At 34.5% G+C, this 20,826-nt stretch overlaps 1 protein-coding gene across 1 annotated transcript in view; it reads right to left on the bottom strand.

Annotated features, from left to right (window-relative positions):
• The window catches only part of LOC149788944 (E3 ubiquitin-protein ligase RNF123-like), a 173,108-nt gene that overhangs the window by 68,680 nt on the left and 83,602 nt on the right, over nt 1-20,826 (bottom strand). The window contains exons 27-31 of the mRNA XM_089975088.1: nt 18,864-19,041; nt 14,170-14,244; nt 9,780-9,867; nt 7,803-7,890; nt 6,733-6,823 (exon numbers count right to left, since the gene is read on the bottom strand). Of these exons, the coding sequence (XP_089831214.1) occupies nt 6,733-6,823; nt 7,803-7,890; nt 9,780-9,867; nt 14,170-14,244; nt 18,864-19,041 (520 nt within the window). The remainder of the gene's footprint in view (nt 1-6,732; nt 6,824-7,802; nt 7,891-9,779; nt 9,868-14,169; nt 14,245-18,863; nt 19,042-20,826) is intronic.

The following is a 20,826-nucleotide window of genomic DNA, read 5'->3' on the forward strand; positions in this document are numbered from 1 at the left end:
AATTTCCAAAAGTACAATATCCAAAAGAAATATCATCCACATTACATTAATGTAGCATAGAGGTATGCAAACATTCTCTTCACTGTGCATGTTTTAAATGCGAACTACTTCACCTTACATACGTCACTCTCTCAAAAGTACATATTATCTGGTAAGCACCACCTTAATGGTTCTCATGTTATACATAGAATAAATGTCCTTAATGGGAGATAATCCATTCTTAGTTAACTTCTATTCAAGTTGTGCTGGTGTACATTTTGCAACTGAGTTGACACGAGCAAGCAGTCCAAGTGCACCATTCTGGCACCATTTTCATTTAGGAAGAAATAAACTACTTTTAGGTTTTTTTAAACTGCCCAATATAACCATCCATTCAGAATGAATAGTGATGACAAGATTTTCAAAGCTGTTCTGACATTCTCGAGTGATATGATTTTCAAGGTAGCAACAGTGGCAGCCATAATGGATATAAGGTTGGCACCATGTTTATTTTAGACAAACCACACATCATCAGAAAACTTTTGGCGAAAACCTTTTGCCAATATGACCATCCATTCAGAAGGAGTAGTAGCAACAATGTTTTTCAAGATGGCTTTCAAGGCAGTCTTATATGATAAAAGATTGCCACCATTTTCATTCAGGACCAACAAGAATTCTTCTGGTGAAAACCCCATGTTAAAAAGTCTTTTCATTTAGGAGAAGTAGCAATAACAAGATTTTTTCAAGATGGCTGCTATAGTGGCCATATTTGAGATCAGATCAGCACCATTTTCATTTAGGACCAACCACATATAATAATTATTCATCTTGTTAAAAACTTATCTTAAAATGACTTTTAATTTAACTCCTTCCCTACTGCTGACATGTATATCCACTGCACACATCTGTCTTGCTGCCGCATTGACTTATAAATCTGCTTGTAAACAAGCACTGCCATCCATTATGTGTGCTTTAGACATCAGTGATGGTTACCGTATTTTCCGGCGTATAAGTCGATGCGGAGTATAAGTCGAATTGACCAATTTTGTAAATTTTCCATCCTTCGTCCATATATAAGTCGATTCGGAGTATAAGACGAGACCAGGTCAATAACTTGGCTTTGTATTTTATACTACCGGTAGTAACTTCCGGTTGCATGAATATTGATGGTATCATTGTATGATATTCCATATTGCCGGCAATCGTGAAATTGCATTACCGATGCTAACATGCTTGTGATTTTACTTCTGAACTGCTATATTTTGTTATCAATTGACACAGCTGAATAAACAATCCATGCTTGTCTTATTATAACTGAAAGCACATCCATGTTGTAGTTCATTTTATTACCTGTAGTTATGAACGTGACTTATACAAACTTGTCATTTTCTATCGTAAGTTTGAAAGTCACGGACTCCGTTAAATCGATTCGTATATATATATATATATATATATATATATATACATACATATACTATTTTTTAAGTGTTTGTTCTGTTTGGACTTGGATATAATTAACATTTTATTACTAATCTATTCAATGCTATACCCTACTATTATCTTTATCGGCGAGTTCAAATACAAAGTAATGGGTATGATCTCTTGTCCTTATAACAAATTTTGTATGGACAATGACTTCAATAAAATGTTGACAGATTTTCATTTCCCTAAAACAAAGCCTCATTTCCATACTGGCAGCCTCGCTGATTTGACCTATTCTGTCGATTCTTGCCCTCAATCTGGTTTCAATTATAGCCAAAGCGCTAAGCATGTTTAATTACCGTGTAAATAACACTGCATAGCCATGTGGTTGTTGTGACAATGTACATCGTAATTAAAACAAGAATGAATTGTTGATTTAGAGGTGTTTATTGATAATGGAATATAGTAGGCTCGTAATACATGAGGATTATCACAATCGTCAGGTAACTCAAAATACTGTCTTTTTTCTCTTTGCAAAAGCTACAAATAAAAACTGCCCTGAATAAAAGAACGATCTTGTACACGGACAATTTTTTTTCATCTCTCACTCTCTCTCTCTCGTGCGCACACACACAAGCACGTGCGCGCTCACAATATATCTGATTTTAGTTTAGTTTAAACCATATTTATTTTAATTATGATATCCATTGCAACAAGAGCCACGTGGCTGTGCATGCTATGAAAAGATTGATCAAAATATACCGAACTCATTAAAATGTGCCCGTACTATAGCAATGAAAACAATGCCCATGACTAAATTCATTATTTACATCTAGAGAAGGGAGTGGGCATCATTTCCTGTTGTATTTAATCCCATTGATATTAAAAACGGGTAGCGTAATTGATGCGGATTAATGATAAAGAACAATGGGGTACTGGCAATATGGTAACTAGTATCGGTAGCTAAAGCCAATATCAAGGTCTAAACAATTGCGGCAACTGGCTTTGATTGTTGTTGGAAACCAAAGACCAATTTATCAACAACCGGTATAATCAAAGAGAGACACCGAATCGTCAGCTGGTTAAGAATGAATATAAGTGAAGTGTTGACATTACAATTTGCTTTAAACTGAATTGCGAAACTAAAAATCATGGATCACTGATGATCTATGAGTACTGGTAGTCCATCTATTATCTGATTTTAGTGTAGTTTAAACCTAATTTATTTGAGAAACTTTGTCAAATACAATTAGAAACATATGATTTGGGGGATTCAGTAGAATGCATGATCTACATTATTTTATAAATAATCACAGAACGCTCAAGTTAATATGGATTACATCCCTTTGTAGGATCAATTGGATCAATTAAAAAGCTATGCCGGTAATTGCTCACGTGTGTCCAACATTATACTGGAAAATCAAATAATAATGGACCAGTTATTTCATATCTTTTTTTTAGGAACAAACAATATGCTTTGAATTAGTACAGTACACTATAGAGTATAGACTGTAAGTGTGCTATGCAGCCTGGTGAAGTTTTTACCGGTACGGTAAATTGTTTTCTTTTATTTTATGTTTGAGAAATAAGAAAAAACACGCAGAATGCAAAATAAATAATGACAAAACTTACAAATATAAAAGCAGTCATATTAGTTTATGACAATTTATTGACATAGTAATTTAACATGAATTTGTACTTCTATGTGATCTGTTTTCGATTATGCCAATTATAGAGCAATGTCAATAGCATACCGGATACTGTAATCCATATATAAGTCGATGCAATTTCAATGACACAATCCATATATAAGTCGATTCGGAGTATAAGATGAAGACCGAACTTTCAAGTCAAAAAGTATCGACTTATACGTCGGAAAATACGGTAGATCCTTTCTGTATGTTCATGTTACAAATTATATAATTTGTCAACAATGGGCAGTAAAGGAACAAATCCGAATAGAGTTGACAAATGGTTCATGCTGTGAAAGAAGTCATATACTAAATATGTCTACCAAATACATCGATTTTCTACAATTCTGTAACACATGATAGTTAATACATATGGTTGTTGACATTCAAAATTATGGCTTTTGCATGCGATTTGGAATTGTAATTTTTAGTATTTTCAGAGGATGAGATTGATGTTGTTGACACAGGAAGTGTTAGCAGTGACAGAGAATTATCTTTTTCCAGTCTATCAGAAACTGAGACAGAATTGGATGATGAAGACAGTGCAGTGTGAATAAGAAAGCCATGTGCTCTGCAGGTCTCAAAGTCACTAAAAGCATCAGTCTTACTTCTGTTTTGGATCAGAGGAAACAATTCATAGATTTCTTATTTTAATATTTTCCCCTGGTATTATATGAAAGAGAAGCACGATGATGAAGTCTGAAAGCAAAAGAGGCACCATGAGGTGCCCATAATGTGCAAGCAGTGTGATGTTTGCCTTTGTGTTAAAAAAAACTGTTCTTACAAATATCATCTACTGCAAATTATGTGTGTGATTAGAATTTTTAATGTAGCTTTAACAATTTTTTAGTCATATCGCTACGATGTCTGCAGTGTGGAGTTTATAGTGATGTCTATCACTGGGCATCATGCCGCAGACATCATGTCCCACCCAGTCACAACACAAACGTTGTAATGCTGAGTGACTAGTGAGACAGCCTACAGCAAATTAAGAACTAATAAAACATAATGACCAATTAAACCTTTGTTAATAATTATGTTTACAGATCAGACATATTACTGTATAAAATAATGACAGACAAATTACAGTGTTACAAACAGTGTGTTTTATGTTCAATTCATGGAATGTTTTCATCAATTTTGTGAATGTCAGTGGGATAAAAGAATCACACAGACAAAAACAACTTAAGTTTATATATACATACATGGTTTTTGCATATAAAACAGCCAATGATAAAGAAAAAACTAAAATCAATTGGCCCAGATCACCAAATCATGAACTAAATACTATCATTTGGCTGCAGCAGCATAAGCCTCTGGTGGTCAGCCCACAAATCAGCTGTAGTAGTGACCCCAGCAGCCAGGCAGAGCAGTGAGCCACTAAAGCAGCGCTAGTAGTTTAAGAGTTACAAGGAGTAGCAATAACAAGATTTTCAAGATGGCTGCCATGGTGGCCATCCTGAATTTCATATTGGCCGTTTTCATTTAGAACCAGCAAGACATACTAGTCATCTGGTGAACACCCAAAGTAGAAAAAATTTATATCTATTACAATAACCAACGGGCAGATGTAACAGTCATACTGGATATCAAATAGGAACAATTTTCATTTACGACCAACAAGACACCATTAGAGATTGGCCAACAAAAGCCTCATGTTGAGAAGAAACAATATCAAGATTTTCAAGATGGACACTTTGGCAGCCATATTGGATGCTCAAGCAGCTTCAGTTTAATTTAGAACCAACTAGATTCAAGGATGAGTGTGAGTAAAGTTTCAATTTAATCCTCCAAGTTGGTTTAGGATGAGCAGATATACCAAACTTGTGGTAACAGACAGACAGATGATCGATGATAGTCTATCACATATGTTCTGCTCATATTGATCAGTGGAGTTTTAAAAAAAGCCCAAGATGTCATCTACATCCCCTGCTCCATCAAAATGTCTGTGTGGCAACAAAATGATTTGCTCAAGATTTCATATATATGATGTTTGTATGTAAAAAGTGTACATGGGAATGATAGGCACTGGGAGTTTTGCTCCAGAAATGAAAGAGTGAATGATGTGTGGTTGATGAATAGACAAATGGAAAAAATAATGGAAAAAATATTGAAAGTGAAGAACTGTGAATAGCAAAAGAATAATTTACATCATTTAGCAAATATGTGTACTAAAAACAGTGTGTGTGTGTGTGTGTGTGTCTGTGTGTGTATATGTCATTTGGATTTTTAACATAGCTTTTAAAAACGTTTAAGTCATATCGCTACAATGTCTGCAGTGTGGAGTTTATAGTGATGTCTATCACTGGGGCATCATGCCGCAGACATCATGTCCCACCCAGTCACATTATCCTGACACCAGGCTGACCATTCCTAACGCTAACATCTTAATGCTAAGCAGTTGTCTGTACCATTTTTATAAGTCTTTTGGTATGACTCAGCTGGGGTTTGAACCCATGACCTCACAAAAATTCACAGTTGTTGTTGTTGTTGTTGTTGTTTTTGTTGTGGGGTTTAACGCCATTTTTCAGCACACAATAGGCTATGTATGGCGGCCAGTAATAATGTTGGAGGAAGAACCCGGAAAACCCCGGGAAGAACCACCAACCCACAAGAAGCTACTGGCAAGCTTTCTCACATACCCACATTAAAAAATTCACAGAGATATATTATATCATTTTCAGAGTTTTGTAACAGGAATAAAAGTATTAATAATTAACAGATGGACAAAGTGACAAAAACATTAGAAATATCTTGAATGGTTTTGGAGTTATGCTCCAGATACAAAAGTATGAAAGAAGGATAAATAAACAGGGAAATGAATGAAAATATTAACAGTATTTAAAATGAAAAATTGTAAATATTCAAAAAATGTCTACAGCTATTGCAGTAAGTGTACACAATTTCATAGAGATGTCTTGTATGGTTGTAGAATTTTGTTCTGTAATCTAAAGTGTAAGTCATGGATGAATGGAGAAACAAAAGGAAGAAAACATTAAAAATATTGAAACTGAAGAATTGTGATTAACAAAAGGCACAATTCTAATAGGGAGCCAGATGTTATAGGGATAGCTGAAATGCCTTGGAATTGAAGGTAAGGATTATCAATGGATTGACAGACAAACAGATAAAACATTACAAATTTCAGAACTGAAGAATTGTGAATAAAAAAGGTACTAGTCTAAGATGTGCACCAAATTTCATGGAGACATCATATCATTTTGGGGTTTCACTTGGAAACAAAAGTGTGTATAATGGATGAATGGATGGATGGATGGATGGATGGAATGACACACACAAGCACGCACATGCACACACACATGCACACATACACACACAAATAAAACTGAACAATGCAAAAGGTGCATTAGACAACTGGTCCAATATGTGTACCAGGTTTTGCCAAAATATCCTGAATGCTTTGAGAGTTATGCATCAGAAAGGAAAGTGCAGATAATGAATGGTTAATGGAGACGTAAATGGACAAAGATACAAAGAAATATTGAAAGTGGAAAACTGTCAACAGCAAACGAACAACTGATAACTAGTCCAATATACCTTCAATGAATAAACTGCCTAGTTCAAATCAGTTCACGTCAATAAAAATTGTGTATAGATGATTACTAAGTTTCATTCTTACGCTGAAGGCTGGCTGTTCCAAATTCAGTCAGCTGGACTTTGGAGGGTACAAGGTGAGGTAGGTGACTGTATCTAAATCCAAACCCACAACCCTGAAAACAACATCATTTTCATTTACATATCTTCCAAGAGTAAGGCATGTCATTAAATTTACACAACTTCATAAAACTCAGTATACACATTGCATAAAATTTTGTATGTGCTTCTTGGCATTAAATATACCATACTGCTGTGTGAATGTGATATAAATTTATTTGCCTATCATTGAATTTGTCAACATTTTATGCTAACAACAGATGTGTTAATTACTATCCTGTATTGCCATACTTAACCAGTTAAGAATAGCTTTAGAAAACCTCAACCACACTCTCCCTCTGTCCCCATCCCATTAGAAAAGTAAACACTCTGCTAAATTCTACATTCCTAACTACTGTAGCCAAAACCAATATAATTTCATCATACATAAAGACAAATTTTAAAAACTGTTTACAAGAATGTCTTGAATAAATTAAATCATAGTAAGAAAATCAAGAGTAATCTCTGTGGGATGTTTCAACTTTGGATAACCACCAACTGATCAAAAAATTTTGTATTTTGCAGTATTCAGGTGGAACCATGATAATTCACATTACCTTGCCTACATTTGTTTCTGGTCTTCTCCAAGAAAAATTTATGAATAAATGTGACTAAATGAAACAATACAAAAATCAGTGTCTGTGTGTGTGTTTGTGAGGAGTGTTATTGTTGTTGTTGGGTTTAACGTCATTTTTCAGAACAAGAAAAATATACATGGCAACGAGTATTAATGGTGGAGGAAGAACACGGGAAAGCCCCAGAAAGGACCACCGCCCCATGAAAAGCTACTGGCAAGCATTCTCACATACCCACATTGGCCGAACCCTAGATTCAAACCCATGCAGACAGAGGTGAGATGGCTCTGTGTGTGTGTGTGTGCATACATACATATGGATGGATGTACATGCATGTGTGTGTGTGTGTGTGTGTGTGTGTGTGTTTGTTTATGCAAATAAGTGCCATAAAAATAGAATAAACCTTTAAACTTATTCCTACCTTCCATATTCTAACAAGAATCCAGTTGGTCTGAGCCCAGGATCTGTTCTCATATGGAGCTATCAATGACAACATCATGGCCCTCTGACTGCAGAAAAGAGTGTAAGATTTGATATGCTGTATGCACTGGGCTAATAGGAAGGTTTCTATATTTAATACAGAAGAACTGATCCACATTTCACCATCCCGATTATTGGTTTATCTGAACCTATGTTTCCTAGAATAACTCAAATGTCTGACATATCCCCAAATAGCAGAGACTCAGTCTTTTCCCTAGGACCATTATCATGATCATTGTCATGATACATCATCAGTTTAGCACATGATGCTTGTGAACCTGTCAATATACTATGCATCAGGGTTTATATGCTTTATATTTCATGCTAACCTTAAAAAATATTCTGTTTAATAAACGTTCTGTCATCTAATCCTAAACCCCATCACTCTAAAGAGTACTGGTCGTATAAACGTTCAATTTACAAATGGTGAATAACATTTCTCAATTACTGTTTAAATGATCTGAATGGGACTTTTAATTCTGTGTGTCTCACATTTGTTGATCTGAATGGGACTTTTAATTCTGTGTGTCTCACATTTGTTGTGGACATTATGGATATCATGTCCATTTGTCTGCTTCGTTGAAAACTTCTTTTGTGACTCAGTGAATGCATCCTCATCATCAACTTTATCATCTTTAATTACAAATGGTCCAAACAGCTTGTTTAGTTCATTCATAGACAAATCTAAGTAATCAAAAACTCTGGCATCTGCTACATGAGTGTACATTGTTTACAATCAAAAATAATTCCTAACAGACGATATTAATTTTAGACACACATGTCATGCAGTATGGAAAAATACATAATTCTAACAATGTAAAGTTAACAGAGAAATAAACGCAGATATAGTAATTTATAATACTGATGGTTTGAAGAGTTGAAGTGATAACAATTGACACAAGCTCAGCTGTTATAACTCCAGATATACTGCTATGTATGGTCCGTTTTACAGCTGTATATAACTCCAGATATACTGCTATGTATGGTCCCTTTTACAGCTGTTATAATAAAACTCCAGATATACTGCTATGTATGGTCCCTTTTACTGCTGTATATAACTCCAGATATACTGCTATGTATGGTCCCTTTTACTGCTGTATATAACTCCAGATATACTGCTATGTATGGTCCCTTTTACAGCTGTTATATTAAAACTCCAGATATACTATGTATGGTCCCTTTTACTGCTGTATATAACTCCAGATATACTGCTATGTATGGTCCCTTTTACTGCTGTTATAATAAAACTCCAGATATACTGCTAGGTATGGTCCCTTTTACTGCTGTATATAACTCCAGATATACTACTATGTATGGTCCCTTTTACTGCTGTACATATTCTACTCTAAATAATAGTAATAATATTTGTTTTTGTTTTCTTTTCTTTATATACCATAAAGAATTTATTTGAACACAAAATAGTTTTTGAGAAATTACTGTAAATTCCCTTTAAAAGCATTTGCTTTACAAATGTTCCAAGTATTATCAGGAGTGGAACAATATCCTAGGGAGATAACTACTACCAGGTCCAAACATTTACCTAAATGCGAGTTACATTTACTTATCTAACTCTGAGTTGCCTCCCTTGCTGTATAAAATGGAAAGGCAAGTCAAGTGGCTTTATATTTTCATAATAATTTAATAAAATCATAAAGTATATTACCACTTTTAGTAATATAAATTAGAATGAGTTTTAAAAAATGGACACTATGCTATAAACATGAAGGGATTTGAATCCCCATAAATTCGAAATCAGAAAATTATCAACTATGGAGGAAAAACCTGAGGTAATTTCAAATACACATAAGTTTTAGCCAGCAGGAATGGTGTAGAACTGGATTTTGATTGAAATCAACAATCAAAACTAATCAATTGGTAATTTTGTTAAAAGTGCTTTTCCTACAGGAAGTATACTTACTTTTCTACTGGCAGGGTCTCCAGAACTTTAAGGGACTTCTCATAACAAGTGAAACATGCAAGGGCTTGGATGATGTTATCTCTGGCATCTGAGTAATTAGAAATGCTTGACAATGAAAGCTGATGTAGAAACCTATGTGTGGTCTTGAAAATAAATAGTAGTACAGTGTGACCCCGCTATAACATGGTAGTTGGGAGCCACAGAACCCGACAGTGTTATAGACCGAACCATGTTATAAGCAACCAGGTCAGTTAGCTAAAGAAAATGATGCATGTACCAAAAAAAAATTGCTGGGGGGGGTAAGTAATAAATGCAGGTGGTAAAATATGTGCTTCACTGGCACAGTTATCATCTTAAATCAATGCATATTAAATAGGAAATACACCTGTAATGAAAACAGAGAAGGCATATATAATATTTTACTTTATTTAGAGACCCATGGATTGGTACATATGCAAGTATACTGTTTATATATACATGTCTTATGTATAGCATGAATAGAGTATCAACACCATGTACTCACCCACAAATCTCATCACATACATTGAATCCACAATACAATTCCATCGAAAAAATGCACACACAGAGATTTAAACTATTCAATAATTTTTTCACAGGTCATATAGGTCTGAATTCAGTGGATAAACATAGCACAATCACGTAATGAAAGATGAAGCACATCTACTTTTCAGTACATACCAAGTTGGTAAAAGTTAGTTTGCATTTTAAGCCGCCGTTGGTAGCGTTCATAAGCACAAACTTTTTACCTGCAAAAAAGAAACTTTCACGGCACAGTAAATGTGTTCCACTCACATTGGAAAATGAAAAAATCCATCAGATTCCATTGCTTTTTTAAAGTTTGCTACTAACTTCCTTTGAAGAAAAATTCTTTGTTTTTACTGAAGATTGTAGTCGGCTTTCTTTGATGAAAGATGCATGCATTATTGAAGTCATGACTAAAGGCCAGCTTTGGAGAACAAAACAAATGCCTGTTTCTTATTGTGGCAGTAACATCAAATAATTGTATTGCATGATCGCGATTGATTTTTTTTCATTTGCTTAGTACATATTCTTAACAGTCGGTGCATCAAAGATAATGTTTTCTTTGAAATTTCAGCAAAATGTTTTATCTGGGTATAGTTTTAAAAAAGGAATTGGCCATCGTTTGGTCAATTATGGCTACCATTCCTCCCTCCCTATTGAACAGACCAACAAGGAAGATTTGTAAATATTTTTTACATTTGTGGTAGCAGAGTGATGCTGCCTTCCACTCATGCGTCAAAAATTTAACAAGGAGTCAATGGACGATAGACACAGGTGTTCTGGTCTGATGATAAGGATTAGTACAGAAAATGTGGGTGTTCTGAAGGATTTAATTCTGAGTGGAAAGAGGAGGATTTTTACTTACCATTCACACACAAATGTCAGTCAATGTAAAAATATTACTAGCAAGTGGCCGAAAATCCAATGAAAGATAGATTATGAGATAATGCCTCATTCGGTTGATCTCTGCTACCAGAAATATAAACAACAAAAAATCCGGATATCTCACAACATACAGAACTCATGCTCGATGTCAACATAAGCGGATTATATATAACAATGTACTGTTAAGATGGTTTGTCAATATGGACAAAGAAATTGTTTATGTAACAATTGATAAATTTGAATGCATTTTATATCACGTTTGTGGCTTCCTTTCATGGGGCCTAAGAATTTCTCCACTCTGAACCAATGGTTGTATATACAACCAACACTGTTGCCAATAAAAAAAACTCACCAAATGGTATATTTTGCCACCAATAAGTTTGTGATCTCTTCCCCAAAATGATAATAAACTTTTTATGTGTTTTTCGTACTTTTAACAAAGAATTTTTTTTTTCCTGTGCAAGAAAAATACATGTATATAAAATTTTGGGATCCACACTATGACTGTGTTATATACGAATTCATGTCATAATGGAGCATGCTATAGTGGGGTCACACTGTACCAATAAAAAACTGAATTCCATCATTATCTGATGAAAAACAATGTTGTAAAAAGATAAAATAAATCATGACATTATTCACCAAACAAATTGTAGGACTGTTTAAATAAATTTAGGTAAACACAATTAAATATAACTTTGGAAATGGACAATATTGAAAATATGCAAAGCATCATAGGCAAATAATTTTGATGTTATGTTTTGGTGTTTCACAGCACAAGAACACTTTGAAAAGTTATGATGAAGCAAACAGAGTAAATGCCTTACCCAACGACTGACCACATTAATCAATCTAGGTTGACCTGACAGTGGGAACTGAATCCATACTCATCTGGTCACAAATCCAACATCCTTACCACTGAGCCAGACAAAATTATACAATTCCTGTTTTATTCCAATACACAGTGCTATACTTTAGCCTGAAATTCTCGATCATTAGACCAACATCCATGTTTATATGGGCTGTTGACAAGCCCCTTTTAGAAATATTAAATGTTACCAAACAATAAATAAAAGTAATTTCAAACGAGGAACAAATGATGCCCATCAGTTATGTCAAAACAACAGATTGATTCTGGTCCATTTTAAACCATTTCTGATAAATCCTGTCACATTTGCAATGAAAAATATGTAGACGTATTTGCATATATTTATGTTTTTCCACATGTTTGTTGGTTCTGAGTTGGAAGAGTGTGCAAGTGCTATATTTGTTGGGTCACAAACTCAATCCACTTGACTGAGCTTACTGGTACACCTAAAATGAAATGACTGATCTATGCTGGCCTTCTGCATTATTTCAATGCATCCATTCTTATATCTAATTTCTTTAGACAAGCAAGAGTTAAAAACATTAAATTCCTTCAAGAACCTCCTAACTGTCTGCTAGTATTCCAATTTGATCAATAAAGGTCCTGTGTTTTAGAAAGTGTGCTTGGGACCGGGCAAAGGCGGATGGGTGCAAAATCAACCAATGGCATTAACAATGAGAACCATGTTATACATTTCTGGATTGCATACTATGTGTTAAGTTCAGTTTCAATTAATAGTTTTTTTAATTTGTTAATAAAATTCCCTAATTCTCCTATATGCCTCATCCCACAACTGAATCCTCTAAATATAATACTACCTTACTAAGAAGCACTGGAGAAAGTTGGAATTTTATCAAAAAACTGTGACAATTGGGGCCATAATCTCATTTCAGGAGGTATTTAGGATGGGAGATTCAGAAGGCATCTTTAATCTATTGTTTTTCCATAAAATGGAAGATAAATTAATTTTATACATTCAGTTAAGAAGCATTTTTAGACCACCATGTTGTTTGCTTGACTTGTGAACACTAAATCTCAAAGTTAACTGCAAGAATAAGAGTTAAGGAACAATGGGTAATTATTATAAGAAATGCAGAATATTATTCACTGGTCAATGGACTACATGACAATAACACCACAAAGTCACGTGCATGTATTGGTAGCTTCTTGGGTTTCTGGTGATGGGGTATTTAATTTTATTTATCATTGCCCCATAACTGTAACAACCTTTAGGAGTGAGAGTAACATTGATGTTTATCAAGAACTGAAATTAATTCATGATAAATTGTACGAGAACATATAAAGCAGAAGCTCTAACCACTTAGGCAACTAGTGTGGTGCTGCTTAAAAATGTAACAATTTTTAAAAAAGAGACCTTGCAGCAAACAAATGGATGGATGGACAGATGGATGGATGGATGGATGGGCAGATGTGATTACTATAATTTGATACCGACAAAAAGAATGACTGAAAATTAAGTGCGAATAACTTCTACAAATAGAGGCATTGTATATATTTTCCTTTAAGTCAAATCAAACTGTACAGACCCAGATCTGCCATACATAATGCACCAACACATCTTGGTCTATACAGTTTGTCTGAAGTAATCAAGAGACAAACAACACAGACCCTAATCTGCTGTCACATTATGTGATGACTGAACAGGGTCTTTGTTGTTTGTTGTAGGATTCAATTTATAAGCAAGGATATATGGTAATATCTATATGAACACGTATATGATGGACTTTTTTTTAGTTAGTGAATGCCGGTTACTAATGACAAATTATTCTAAACTGCAAATTTTGTCCTCCCCCCCTCCTGATTTTTCAACAAAAAGAAATTCTCAAAAGAAAAAGACTTGCCAATATTTTAAGGATGCTAAAAAAGCCCATGAATCAAAACAAGTGAAATATCAGGATCACTTCAATGACACTGGCATCATAGTTTGCTTCATGCAAGGTTCAGTTTTGCATAAACATTTCATGACAACAATTTAAAGGTGTTATCCCAGGATTTGCTGACAAAGGTAAAATATCATAAGTTGTGAAACACTAATCTAATGAGATATATGAGATATCATAGTCTGTGACATACCTGAGATAACGATTCTGTTGTTGGCAAAGTTGGTAATCAAAAACATCGCATATTTTTCATTTAACTCATCAATACCTACAAAGATAAAGATGCTAAAGATGTAAAATTCAACAACTGGAACAAAAGTTTACTAGTAAAATAAGTATAATATAGTATCAATTTTGTATTATGGAAAACATACGGGTTTAAGGACTTGGAAGTTGTTCCTTTGTATATTGGTAGGGGAGTGTGGGTGTGGGTGTCCATGCACACACATGTGTGTGAATAAAACCCAGATGGGATAAAGAATGTGTGTGTGTGTGTGTATGTGTGTGTGTGCACTATCATTCCTTCTGAATCACTTTAAAAAGACTGATTTTTCAATCAGGTGATAATATTATGGCTTATTCTGTGCATGAAATCAAATTCAAAATCACCTAGGTACATTTATTTTAAAGGGAAAATCCTGCCTAAAATATATTTACTCGACTGAAAAAGCTCACAGTATTCAATATTTTTAAACGGTTAAAACTCACCTGACCAACCAATCAAGGAGTAATGAAATTTTGGAGTAAAATATTTTGTCTGATAATACTTACCTGATCACAATACATTACAAGATTACCTACAACCTCACCAAAATCAGCCCTTGGGAAAGGCACTTAACTCCCATTTCCTATGCATAAAGCTGCCAATAATGTATTAAAAGCGCTATTAAAATAAAAAAAAATAAAACAAACACATCAGTTACTACTGGAGTGATATGCACAATCTGACAGATTTAAAAATGTAACTACAGTAAGGCTGAGTAGGTGTGAATGTGTTAAGATTGGGTAAGTATTGTCAAACAAACATATTTTACAATAAATATTGATTTCTTCTTCATATACATTACCAAATCGTAATACATATGTAAGAGGTGGAGATAATTATGTTCTTACTTATCCCTGAGAATGACCTGTCTCTGGTCCCCTAATGTACATGAAGCAACTTCAAATCTCATGAGATATTACTGTCTACAAAAGCCTAAGATATCCACCACCAATCCTGCTGCAAATCCAGTGAAAGTATTACAAGGGCTGCATCAGCATGGTGTAATTTCTTGGATGCTGATGGGAAGAGAAACTGCGACGAAAGCAGTCTTTACCTTTCCTATTTTTGTCAACAAAAGCCCTTGGAAAGCTTGTTCTTGGCTGAAAGAAGGCTGGTTGGACTGCTTCTCCATTAGGCATTATTTAGTGGGGTTGGGGCAATCTTGTTTCACTGGTCTCCATTGTAAAATGAGGTCTGAGATCAAGTATGCTGGGCCTGCACAATGTCCATCTCTTTGGTGACTTGCTTACAAACCTAACCAACATGAAAGAGCAGAAAGGGTGCTGGACTTGTCAGACTTGGGTCTGAACTGATACCAAGAGGCTGGTACTGGATTGAGGCTGTTCAATTATTGATGCTAGTGCTGGTTGTCTGATGCTAACATGATAAGTGAAGGCCATTCACTTTCCATGCTATTGTCAGTTTACATCAGGCTGGGACAGGACAGGATGAATTCCTCATCACACCTGATCTCTTCATGCATCTGTTGAAGCCAATTTAAAGCCAGTATTAACCATGGCTAATTAACATCTGAACTCAGTACTGGTCCAGACAGGCTGCTTTAACAAGCTGAACTGATCCTATAGGCATCACAAAGAAAGTCTGTTCTGATCGTGGTTGTGAGAGTGGGACTGGAGCCAGATGTAAAGCCTGTTATGACATGGCCTTCTCAAACTGAACTTTCTGCCTTCAAAATCACTCAGGCAGCATCAGTGTCAACACTGATGGCATCTGCATCCTTGATCATGTGTTCCCTCCCACTTGCTCAGGTATTCTGTTTAGTCAAGATGGTCACACATACATTTTCTGCCTATCAAACGCAAATGTCACATGTATGGACCTGACTGAACCCCATACATATACCAGAAAGGTAGCATGGTTATCTTCAGCCAGCATAAAATGTTGGCAACCCATGGACTTAATCTGACTCCTTGTGTTGACACATGAAATTTCACTGAGTAAAATGATAGCATATTCAAGTGAAATTAATTAAACTCTGTGTGAACTTACTGAATGAGGTCATTCTCACAGAAATATTTAATAAAGTTTGATCAACAACTTTATGTAATGTAATACTTGACAATTACCTAATAAAATTCATACGCAGGTTGAGTGATATAATTGATTTGGATTTAGATTTTTTAATGTAGCTTTAACAATTTTTTAATCATATCGCTATGATGTCTGCAGTGTGAGAGTTTATAGTGATGTCTAGCAATGGGGCATCATTCCACAGACATGTAGCATGATATCCCACCCAGTCACATTATCCTGACACCAGGCCAACCAGTCCTAACACTAACCTCTTACTGCTGAGCGCCAAGCAAGGCAGCTGTTAGTACCACTTTTGTAAGTCTTTGGTATGACTCAGCTGGGGATGCAGATGCTCTCTAACCACTAGGCCACCGGAGCAGTGAGTGATATAACTGAACTGATGAACTAAAGACTGCCAGGCTGGTAATAAAAATGGCACTGATGAAGTCAGATCAATAAATTGTGAATTTTTCATCTCAGAATACAGTAAAAAAATAAACAGAAATATAACTGACATATTATTCCCCATCTGAGAAATCTCCTGAGAATATCCAAACAGCACAAATGGAAAATGATTTCACCAGGACTCCAAAACAGCATGCTTGCTATCTTGAGCAGAAATAGGAATCAAAGTATTTGAAAGACTTAAAGCCAACCCCTATCACTCATCTGGGTGGGCAGATGAATTTTAGCTCTTATGCTGGTAAAAAGTCAGCTTGGGAGGGCTGGATTTGTGAGATTGGTCATACTCCTATTCTAATATGATCATGTAATGTATCTTCAAAAGAAATATGTGTTTAATATGTCAATTTTCATAAGGGGTGTGGCAGTTGTAACAGGCACTTCTGATTAATGTTGTCAGGTTTATCAAGCTTGACCACACTGTGTAAATGAGAGAGAGAGGGAGGGAGCATACTGCAATTTCAATCACAAATTATTGGATGCATGCTTCTATAAAAGAATAAACAGGCTGCAAAGAGCATCTCTTGACCAGGCTCATGAAATGCAATTGAAGATCCTAAACCATTAGCCTGCCCACATTAATTAATAAAACAAACAAAAGAAACACAGCAATAATAGTATCTGCATATTTTCATCTTAAACTAATCTATTTATTTTAAGTAATTGCCAACATTTACAGAATTTTGACTGAGAATAGATATCTTGTGTGTATTTTTCATAATTTACATGTACAGAAGAAACAAAATTCACTTACAAAAATGCAAAATTCCTATGCATGCATAATTGTTTTTTTTCTCAATACAAATCTCTCTCTCTCTCTCTCTCTCTCTCTCTCTCTCTCTCTATATATATATATATATATATATATATAGTGCAAAAATTTAGTAAATACCAAAATACAGAACAAGAGAGGAGACTCATAAAAACATGTACCTTCTCTTTGTTATCACCAGGTAAATGTACCAGTGCAATGTCAACAGAAAAGACAGAGAATATGGTTCATCTCAGAGTACCTGCTAACATGGCATGACCATGTGATAATTAACTTTTAGACATTAACCCAATTGCTTGATTAACCTCAATGTTGAAAATCAGAGTAATAGTTTAGAATTTAATGAGGATTAATTCACTAATGATGGCTGGATTTTCCCTTGAATGTTTTAAACCTTGATCTTCTCTATCTCTACTGAATAATTTAAGTCACATGAATTTACCATGGAGAAAATCATGCTGGTCCACTAGTATACAAATTACAGTAATGTGAATATACCTGTTCCAAGACAATGGTTAATGAGGAATACATTCCCCTTGCTGTACTTTATATACTCACTAACAAGTCAGGTACAACTTCAAGCAATACAGAACCTTATCTACTTTTGCATAATATGCATAATGTGAAGATCAGGGTCTCTGTTGATTACTATCTAAGTTACTTCTAACAAACTGCATAGACCCAGATTTGCCAGTGCATAATACAGTTTGCAGCTGGATCCAATTTTATTTTGAGTATAGTAATATAATTATGCCAAGAATCATTGCATGTTACACTGAAGCTAATATGTTCAGAAAAATTAATGCACCTTAATCAAATGTCGAGGAACTTGAAGCATACAAGACAAAATGCTGATTTTGCAACAGAAGCTCTATTTCATCTTTTATTGCCTGTGCCTTTTGATTCCTTGCACTATTTAAATCTTTCAGCCAATTCATTATATTTACATTTTTCTTAACTTTACTTATAATCAGCACCTTGTAGCAATTACTGTGCTGATGTGCTGTTAAACCCTAATATGTATTCTTTGTACAACAACAATAATATGGTAAAACTTATAACTCAAATTCCATCCCAAAGATACTAAGCATCACTCAAATGACTCACTGTCTCGGTGAGAAAGATTCTCCAGTCTACGACTATGGAAAACTACAAACATTGGATCTTGAGCCAAACGTCTGGTCCTGCAACCATTTGCATGATTCAAAGTTCAATTTTAATCATAATAAAAAATAAAATAATAATAATAATAATAATGATAAAATCAATGCATCAATGTCAATTTTACAAGAAAAAGAGAGGAATATATGTTTTTTGTTCTTATCCCTTCCTTTGAATGTTTCAAAGAGCTTACGTGGTATCTGTTCCATGGAGCTGGTTGGGTGGAAGTAGTTTTTGAGAGCATTGTAGGCATTGATGACAATCTCAACATAGAACTCTGGCATGTACTGGAACAGCTGCTTGTACACAGAGGCCTTCTCCACTGTTTTCATGGCCACACCTAGCAACCAGGCAACATCCTCCTGCTTGGACTGAAATTAATGAGATCTCATTTAAGGCTATACTGCCATCTTCAAAATATAGTTAAAATTTATGATGTTCTTTATAACTTCAAATTAATGTTCTGTCTGTTTACTACCATATTTGCCAGCCTATAAATCAAATAAGCAAATCTGGTAAATCTTCCATCCTTCATCTACATATAAGTTGATGCTGAGTACAAGACAAGGCCAGATCAACACCTCAGCTCTGTCTTTTTCACTTTGCTCCACACAGCATCACAAATGTTATCCTATCTGTAACTCAGTAACCTTTCTGGTTTGGATAATGAAATGTAATTAAAAGTACCTAATTTGTTTCACACGAAGTATATTAAATGTACTTTTAGCTGCAAATAATTACGCTGACCTGAAAATTTATTGAGTTACAGATAAGATAAAATTTGCAATGCTGTGTGGAATTTAACTATAATAACTCTCGGTATTATAAATAACAAAAGTATCACTCTATGTTATTTTAGATTACCAGCAATAGAGAAATTACATCAATAATGCTAAACTGCTTTCTCCACATTCTTGTGGGGAACAAAGATACATAAAGAGATGCATATGTTTTCCATTGCATTTTTCTTCTTGTACCTCACGATCAAAATAAAATATGGCCCAATATATGTGAGAGAGAGAGAGAGAGAGATTCCAGCTCTTTGTGTTTGTTTTATCTTAAAGCCCTTGTTTAGCTGAAGCTTTTGATAAAGACAGAAAACATTAACAAATTAAATAATAAATGTAAACTATGAAAATACATACCATACTCCTTCAGAGTTGCAACAAATAATATTTTTTTTTAAAGTGATTGTACTCTCCCTGTACTTAGGAGTCAATTGTTTTCGATCTTTGCTCATGCTATATGTTACTGTAATTGCTGTCAGTCCTATCGGCAAGTTCAAAAGATGTCACTGGTTAAGAAATTTACACAAGTAACCACCTGGCATTTCCATACATTATATGGTACTGTATTCATAACACCCATGGGTAGCCTCATTTCCTTATTGGTAGCCTCACTAATCTGATCTGGTCTGCAAAATTTTGACCTCAAACGTGTTAGCTTAAGATAACCTGACTACAGCCGCTGCATATTTAATTAGCATGTAAATACCATTACAAAGCCACAATTTTCCTAGACAATGGAAGTGATTACTAAAACTTGAAGGAATTGCTTACCATTAGTATTAATTGATAATGACTATGGTACTGCACTTTTGTACATGAGTAAGATAAATGACATCAAGTACGTGAACAATACAATACAGAATAGCGTTCTCTCTCTTTTAATGGGATATAACTTTTATTTGATCATGAGGTCCAATAAGAAATCTGTGATTTTCATCTTTGTCATGGTTATTCATCTTCTAATTTGTCAATTCTAATGCACATATATCAAATTTAAACAATGTATATTTCAAACAGTGTATATTACTAATGCATCCTGCTTTAGTGCAATTACATCTGATGTACATTCATTTTTAATACTGACCATCATGCAATTGTTTAAAATCCTTTTCCTATATTTTTTCATACAAAATCTTTTCTTCAAAATGAAATATTATCTTATACACATTTTTGTACTTCTGGAAAATTATATGACATACAATACAGCAATTCAGATGACAAGATCAATATAAATGTTGATTCAGAGTATAAGAAGAAGCTAAGATTTTCTAGTAAAAAAGTATCATCTTATAGGCCAGCAAATATGGCATGTAGACAAAAAGATCATTACACCAGATGATTCTCAACTAATGCTGCCAACTAAAATTA

The sequence above is a fragment of the Sinohyriopsis cumingii genome, chromosome 11 (genome assembly GCF_028554795.1).
Source record: "Sinohyriopsis cumingii isolate HCF-2022 chromosome 11, ASM2855479v2, whole genome shotgun sequence".
Classification (NCBI taxonomy): Eukaryota; Metazoa; Mollusca; class Bivalvia; order Unionida; family Unionidae; genus Sinohyriopsis; species Sinohyriopsis cumingii.